Below are 8,877 nucleotides of genomic sequence, written 5' to 3'. Positions count from 1 at the left end.
AGCATGTTCACACAAGCTCTGGAGAAAAGTAATGATGATACCTAATTCAGTTTTGCTATGTCACAGCTGTAAATGAAACTCAAATTATCAGGTTTTGGTCAAAACTGCAGGAGAGCAGAATGCTCAGTTTAATAATTTTAAAGCTAGGCCTTGTGCTTAATGGATTAGCTTTGCCACTGTCAATTGAATAATTTGTTACTGAGAAAGAAAAACTGATAGGGGCTTGAGTGTTCAGACAGTAAGTTCAAGAGATGATATTCATAATCAAATAAATGTAAATATTTTTATTTTAAAAAATGTTAATGGCACCTTAGAGGCAGTCATGACTACACAACCAAATATACAAAAATTACATTTTCGTAATTGCATCTTTCCACAGTACTGCACAAAATGGAAATAATATGAGAAACGCTGCAGGTGACACACTGAGACAATTAATTTTAGTCAATAAAAGCAGACAGTTTTTGGTACACCTTGATACTACCAGACCCAGATTCCCTGGGTAAAAAGGAAAGGTGGCTTTGTGCAAAACTTCCCAACAACAGTACAACTTTATATGCTAAACATACAGCAAATCAACCGTACAAGACAGTTTGACTAGGCCTCATGCAGTCTTTATATACAGCATCATCTCGGCTTTTTCAGGGAAAATAAGCAATTCCACTGACTAAAACAAAACTTTTCTTGGTCTTTCACTGTTGTAATGTAAAATTGTCTGATTCTTTGTGCAGAATTCTACTTAGGATCAGAGAGACCATTCCAACTTTATCTGAAAACAAGTCCTTTATAATCTCTTGTACTTTAAAGGGAAGCAATATAATTAATTAAGGCCATGTTCTGGCATGATGGTAAATGAAGAAAGCAGATAAATATTTGCTTGGTTAAAAAAAAAAAGAGGAGAATAAATTTGCCTGATTGCTAGTCCTAGATGGACTTTTGGAAGTGATTAAATTTTGTTATCTAAATTAAAGTGTTTAATTACAATAATCTGTGTTTACCTTCTGTCGTACCATTGAATATGGATGTAAAATGTCTTTATCATATCGGAAAGGGACTCAGTTTCCCAAAATAAAAAGAAAAGCAAATAAAAAAAAGTTGGTTTTCATACCACCTAAATGAACCTCAAGGTTCTGTGTTTTTTTCCCCCCACATTTCTTCTTCATTGATTTTGATTCCAGAAAGCACTACCTGTGATTATGTAGTTAACGTTGTATCAAACATAAGCCTGAATTGATACCTTTTTGAACAGCCGCATTCGACTTTAAGTGTTAGAGTACTTGTTTATTATGTTGTTCTGTAGCTAATAATTAGTTTGTAACCCTTATGATTACAAAACTGAAGCTTATGCTTACAGTGGATTTGTCTAGCTTCAGTTCTAGTCAGTGTATCGTGTATCTTTCCTACAGCAAATTGTATTCACCTATTGAATTTCTATTCCCCAGATAAGCAGTTATGATTTGTTCAAAGAAAACCACTGGCTTTTAAATATCCTTCATGGACAGCAGATATCGGATCCATATGTGATGGTCCTGCAGCAGAGGCACTGCATAACACAAGCATTTTAATATTAAACTAAAATGCAGTGAGATTTTATAGTGGCTCTATAAGAATTCAGAACAAGCAGATATCACATCACAGGAGTGCAATAAAATGAGAAGTTGCATGAATGCATATAATGTAAAGTAGAACAGTGAAGAAATTTAAACTGAGTCTCATTCAGTCCCACCAATCACTAATTGGACATTCAACAGTAACAGAGCTGAAGCTAGTTGAAGCTAGCAGAGGGATCCATTCGACAAGTCTCAGAGAAAGCCTCATTTAGTGCTGAAAGCTGAAGTGGGAGAAATCAGGAAAATTGTGCTAACTTTCCTAAGAAATTAATCTCCAGAACCCTCTGAACAAAAAGCTGCCAACAGCCTACTGAACAGTATGAACAACTAATCCAGGGGCTTTTCCATCAGAGAACTACTGTCAAAGTGAAGTGAAATAATTGACTACCAGGCAGCACCAAGCAAAAAAGACACTGCCTGGCGACTTTTTGTTGAGTAGGAGTGTTTTAGAGGCTCATGATGAGCAGGTGTAAGGAATATCCTAAGAATATCTAATGTGTTGTATGAGAACATAAAAGCAAATTGTATCCTGACAGAACATGGTTAATTCATTGAGAAGCTGAACAGAGTTCTCCTTAAGAGGTCTTGCAATTCTCTGGGTTGGCCTAGGCATACTTTCATGGTAAGCAGAGCTCTGACTGCAGGCCAGATATGTACATTCACATAATCCCAGTCTAGAGAGAGGAAGTGATCCCAGTACCGAAGATAATGGCACAGGCACCAGTCTGCTCTTGATCCTGCTCTTGATCTAACAGCTTGCTAGCCTGTCCCACCACATCCTGGTAGTGTTTGTATCTGTTCCCTGCAGGAAAATGCTAGGAAGAACTTTTCTACACTGAAGCTGCCCGGTTTTATGGGCAGCTAATGATTCACTGCAGCAAGAAAGAAAAAGCCTCATCTCCCTTTTTGTCCTTGCTTCATACTCATGAGATCTTTCTACCAGCCCTTTAATATCTAGATGTGCAGAACCATACATCTCTTACGCCAAGGTTTTCTTCCAGTCTAGTGAACTAACATGGCATATGGAAGACTTCACCACACACCAGTGTTAGCACAAGGTAGGAAATGGAGGGGTGATGGCAGAAGGGGAGACTCCTCTCCCCTTGGGTGGCTTCCACTTGGCAGGGTTCCTGGCACTGCAGCCTTACTCTGTGCAAAACTATAGCAGTTTCACTCAAAAGCAAGCTTTTGCCCTTCACTACTTTATTATTTACTTGATGTGTGCCACATCCTCCAGTGATTTAAATCCAGCAGGGAAAATAGAGAATTGATGTGCCCATTCACCAATTAGGGTTGTTTTAATTTGCATAACTAATATTATGCAGTCTTTTTATCTTTTTCTGTGTCCTCTGCCAGATGTAAAGTTATTATGGAAATGCAAGATCTTCCTGTTTCCAATTTGAACACAGATTCTATCAAGATAGTGACCAATCTTTTGTAGAGCCATCGATTTTACATTCTACCCTCATTTTGCACTGAGGCTGTCTTCCAGAATTGCAATAGGATGCCCTTGGAGCAGAGCCCTTCATGGTCCCAGGTTGTATGACACCAGCTTCCCTTGTTACAAGAAAAATACACCTGACCTTGAGACTACCTGATGTAACACTTAACTACATAAACCAGCACTGGGAGGATTATCTCTTTAAACATATAATCATGCAACAGGCAAAGGAGTTTTTCTTACATACACAGTATTAACAGGTGGCATTCCTTTCTTGCGCATCTAACCTTCTGAACTCATTTAACAAAACGCTAAACAAACTGTTCTCTCAAGAGGCCAAAACAGAAGGTAGCTGTGCAAGCTGAATATAAGAATGAAGATTATAATAAAGATGGCAAGAAAACATCAAGAAGCATCACAGCATTCTTAAGATCAGGACTAGGATTCTTTTTGTTTGGTTTTGGTAATGGATGTATAATCATGTGACTAGGGAAATGAAGGAGTGGGGGAGTCATAGGGCTGATTAGTAAAATGGGTAGTGGAGTTTAGGAAAAGACTTGAAAAAGAAAAGGGCTCTGAATAAAACTACATTCATTACCTAAAGAAATGGGAAAAAAAGGAAAAAAACCATTATATCATTATATGCCTTTTCAAAATGAAGATACTACCACAGTGTAAGAAAACCGTGGAAAAAACCAAGAGGATCTGAGGACACATGAAAAGGAAACAAAAACCTACCAAGGAAAACCTTTTCTTGTGATGTAAAAGTCAGGAAAAAGCTGCTGCTTTTTTAATTTTTCTAACATTGTGGAAGGGACTTTCCTGGGAAGATAAGTTTATGAGTTGCCTCAGCGGAAGCAGTGCCCTCAGTCTATCTGCTGGCTGTAAAAGGAGGCCAAGTACAGCTACTTGGAAGGTGGGGGTGAAGGCCTGTTGCAATGCACGCAATACAGTGACAAAATGGGTTAAGAGACATGGGAAGAAAGGTCTCCCTGAACTGAACAGCAGCAGGAGCACATGTAGCAAGGAAGGCAGAAAAGTTTTCTGCATAGCACAATACATCTTTCCTTCTTCAGGGGATACCAGGAATACAGGAGTAAAGAGAAAAAAAATAATGAAAAGAATAATTATCTATAAAATCATTTTTCCTGACACAGTCAGGGATAAACCAATTGGCAAGTCTGGGCTCTTAAAAGTCATATTTCTCTCAGCAGGACTTTTGCTTCCACTCCACCATGCTCTGAGACTAGGTAGGCCTGGGTTAGGATAACAGGGGTGTGCCTGACCTGATCCAGTTCCGGCGCCTGCAAACCAGCACAGTCCTTCCTGAATTCTCTGTTCAAAGATGTAGCGCATATAAAGAATTCTTTAAAATTTTTTTTAAGTGTTTTAATTGAATTTTCTAACTGCTGAGTCATATTATTATTTATGAAGTTAATTCTGTCCTTTCTTCAGTTCCTGAAACCACAAAAAGTAACTATTCACTGTTAATCCAATCATGGTAAAATGTCAAAGTTCTTCCCCTGCCTCTCCCTCCCCCACTCCCTTTCCTCAGAATAAGGTCCTCACAACTTCTACACCAAATATTGCACTTGATTAAAAACAAATACACACACCAAGCCTCTCCCTCCCTCCGGTAATACCAGCATAGAAAATACTGCAACTGAAAAGAAAATCTGTCATGACAATTATTTTCACAGGTAGTAACACTGAACATCAAATAACTGGAGACACTATCTTTTCATTTAATGGAGAGTGGAGAAGAATTGTCGTTGTGGTGGTTTGTTTTGTGGTGGTTTTTGTTTGTTTGTTTTTAATAAAGATCTTGTTTTACATCGTGGCTGAAAGCCAAGCAGATTTCAGGGAAATTTTTTTGCAGTTCTTAAATCAAGCAAAATAAATTCCAGTGAGAAAACAAACCCAACCCTGTCTCCTAGTAGTAGTACTGCATGTTAATACATTATTTTCAGGAATGTTTGTCAAGAGAGTCTGCAGTTTGTATATTTACAGAAGTTTAACTCCCTGCTCCCCTAAGAAGCGTTTCACTCAGGTTTCTGCCACATTCTTTAATCTGACACAAGAAAGAAACCCACTGTACCCAGAGTCCCACCACCTAAATGCTTTGCATCGAGTTAGAACACCCCAACAATTCAGTGCTAACAAAGGCTAACCTCAGTGATGCCTTTCTGTGTACTTCTTTCCCCCTGCAGGTTACAAGGGTTGAAGCAAGTGCATTGGTCTGGATGACAACCACCAGCTACTTGCTTCTTTACTCCTTTACAAAGTGGTCTGGAGATCTTATTCCATTCAGTCCATCTTTGGAAGTCTTATGCCACATGTATGTGTTTCCCAAATGTGATAAGGAACAGTGCCAGAATGAACAACTGCTAACTGTGGTCAATAGTCATCATTGGTCTAATTTACAAACAATGAACTCTGTGCAAAAAGTTACTAGCAGAAGCATTGAGTTTCATTGGTCCTGAAAACTAGAAACTCCATATACAGATACTCATTAATTTAGAATCAAGAACTAGTAATACATATGACAGCACAATTTGGCTTGTTACTCCAGTTGGATTCAGAGAGAAATTAACTTATGAGTCTAACAGGGCTGATACACATTATGGTACTCCCTCCTGTCACACTCTTTGCACTCCAGCCTAGTAAAAAGCACAGCTGACACTTGAAGTTGCTGGGATTCCTCCCAGACCATCATACTGTCTTTTGTGGGTGTGGGTTTGTAAAGTGGACAACATTTTGGATTAAGGCAGAAGACTGACTTAAGTGAGCAGTTCATCACAGACATAGCCAGTTAGACAAAATCAGATTGAACAACTGACTGCCAACGAATATGCTTTTATGCATTTACACCAGAATTTGTATACACACAGTGCTTAAAAAACAGGGAGGGGAAGAAAATGAAAAAAAAAAAAAAGAAAAAAGAAAAAAGAAAAAAAAAGTCCAACGGCTTCATCTGGGTATAATCATCCTTTCTATGGCACAAATTATATGATCCCAGTTTTTACAAAATATTGCCAGCAGTGTCACTGCGAAAAAAGTGCAGATGATATGAAAGCGGCTCTTCATCATAGGAGCAATGAACTTTGCAATAGTAGAAACACACACTAAGATGACAGTCATGAAGGCCAGGATAACATTTATACATTTCCCCAGGAGCACTTTGGCATTAACTGTTTCAGACTGCTGTGCTTGCTGTTCCTGCTGATGGAGCTCCAGTTTGGACACCCGGGTCTGGCATGATTCCAAGGCTTCCTGGAGACAGAAAACAAGAATTAGGGCAGCTGTATTTCCATTCAACACTTCTTCATGTTTTAGCTGCTGAGCCATCCATCAGCTAGATTAGATGTGTAATTTATTATACACTGCTAAAATTTCAGTGAACCACTGAACTTCTAAAAAAAAGTGCACATGTATATCTACATGAATGTATCACTGCCTGCTCAGGCATAATCAAGTCTAACAACACTGGCCACAGTGTAGTTTTTACTTTTTTCATGCTTGAGAAAAAGCATCATAACTCTAATGTTCATGACAGATGTTTGCTGTATATACTGATGAGATAAAGTAATGGGAAAGCTGTTGCCATAGCAACTATCACTGTGTTAGAACAGCAACAAAATTAGTTTCTTTCTATATACTATAGAAAACATTAGGGTGGACTTGCTGCAATACTAATCAAATCTACTTTGCAACATGTAGTATTTGTTTTACATAACCTTTATGGTCTACATTTTTTTTCTCTCAAAGCCACCTGTTGCACAATGTGGGCTTGAGTCCTCTGTAAGATCTGGCCTTCTCCCTCTATCAGTGTGAAGGCTCATTGATCCATACCCCAAGTGGGCAGGGGAGACAGTGGAGAAACCTGCGGTGGTGCTTTTATGGGATTCTCTTTCATATGATCTCTTCCTCTTTACAATTTGTTCTAAAGGGAGCAGACCTTTCTCTTCTTCTTGAGGATGGACTAAAAGTGGTCTTTGAGTAAAATGCTTTCTAAGGCACTAACCCCACACTTAAGCCCTCCCAAAGTGAAACACAGAAAAATTTCCAACTGCTTCACTTATTTGCCAAAATGCACTTCTTGCTGGAGTTGGGATTTGGGCACCAATAGTGGTAACATGGTGGAAGGCTATAATTTAATGAGATTGATCAATGTGACATAACCTTTTACCGCTGTATAAAAGGGAAAACTGATGTTCCAGCATCCCTACTTCCTTCCCCACTCTCAAACTCCAAACATTTTCCTTGCACTGGCAGGGGCATTCACCTGATCACACAGTAAGCTGTTTCAACCCAAACCTCTGTGTATTAACTCTGTCTTGCTGGGTCAGTTCTCTTATTTTAGCAAGTTGAACTGGCTTACCATGTGATCAGCCAGGCACTAAGGTCATTGCAGAGCACATGGCACAGTGTGTTACACAGAACTGGTTTCTTTCACTGTTCTAGGAATTAGTAATATATACATATATACATATATATAAAAGACAATTCTTAATGGGTGGCACAAAGTCCCTTATGGTTCATGCATGCTCTCCACTACACACTAAAGACCTTTCCTGGTACTTATTCCACTCTGACTGTAAGTTATTCTCAAATCTTGTGCTGCTTTAGAGAAAGTCTAGCTGCAAAAGTCTGGTACCTGCAGCTCTGCATTGAGAGGCTGAGCATGTCTTTAGAAACGATCTGCACATCCTTTAGCGACAAAGTTGTTACTCAAAATATCCAGAGCTTAAATGCCTTCTCTCTATTTTAGCTTATCTGCCAACCCCCCAAAGAGGCAGGTTTAAACAGGCCCAGCTGTATAGAGATAAAAGAAACAAGGTTGTATCAATGTAGAACTTCGATTAGTTTTAAAAGTCTCTGACATCCCCCCCCCCCAGGATTCTGCTAACAAGTTAGCGACTAGCTCATAGCCCTTCTGCTGGACAGCTCAGGTCTCATGTTTTTACATCCTCAAGATACCTTCACAGAAAGGAGTTCTCTTTTCTTTAAATCTATCAGATCTCTCTCTTCTTTAAACCTAGAAAGGAACCTATGATGCACTTAGATTTAGTACATCCTTTCCCATTCTGTTCCCAGGAGCTTCCTGACTCTCACACCAGTTAGGAAACTGTGATCATCCTCCTGCCTGCAGGCTCTGTGTTTAGAAATGTGAGCACAGGGCTATGTTACAGGACAGGTTTTAGCTTCTTTTACCATCTGAGGCAATATGAAGACAGTCTTTGAGCATTCCTCATTTGTTCACAAATAGGTAAAGCATAACAATGTTTTCACCATTTTTCACCACTTGCTCAGGCTTTAAGTAGAAATATTATGCATTATATAAGTGATTATATTGTATATAAATATTCAAATATGTAGCTACATGCCATCAGGACACACTTGTAGACATTATTACTGGCTTTTGATTGAAGCCAGACATAACTACAACTGATCACTAAGGTGAACACATTCTACAGTTTTAATCATAGAGGTTGTTGTGACCATGGCTTAAAACTCTTAAATTATAACTGGCAAATCTACAAGTCTATTTATCAATTAGCTCTCTTACTTTTTACCTGAAGCTCAATTTATAATAAACCTTGCCAGTGATGAGACTACTTACTGGAGAAAGTCTGAACAAGAAGTTTGTGTTAGGACATTGTCAAAGGTGGCATTTTACACAATACGAGGAGACTTAATTCCTTCCTCCTCTAGTGCAAGAAATTAAAACAGACCATTCTTCAACCACAAGTCTGCCCAGCCTACATCATCAATTCCAGTAGAAAAAATTCTGAATCCAGTGAAACAAATGAAGATTCACATTGA

General features: G+C 38.8%; 1 protein-coding gene across 4 annotated transcripts in view; it reads right to left on the bottom strand.

Moving 5' to 3' along the window:
• Positions 1 to 257: 257 nt before the first annotated feature.
• The window catches only part of TMCC3 (transmembrane and coiled-coil domain family 3), a 154,672-nt gene continuing 146,052 nt past the window's right edge, over positions 258 to 8,877 (bottom strand). For all 4 annotated transcript variants that reach the window (XM_064655441.1, XM_064655442.1, XM_064655438.1 and 1 more), the window contains exon 4: positions 258 to 6,324. In XM_064655441.1, the coding sequence (XP_064511511.1) occupies positions 6,022 to 6,324 (303 nt within the window). In that variant the 3' untranslated portion in view covers positions 258 to 6,021. The remainder of the gene's footprint in view (positions 6,325 to 8,877) is intronic.

The sequence above is a fragment of the Pseudopipra pipra genome, chromosome 5, assembly GCF_036250125.1.
Source record: "Pseudopipra pipra isolate bDixPip1 chromosome 5, bDixPip1.hap1, whole genome shotgun sequence".
In the NCBI taxonomy this organism is placed as follows: Eukaryota; Metazoa; Chordata; class Aves; order Passeriformes; family Pipridae; genus Pseudopipra; species Pseudopipra pipra.
The sequence above is the reverse complement of the archived record's forward strand: the minus strand, read 5'-3'. Positions and strand labels throughout refer to the sequence as shown.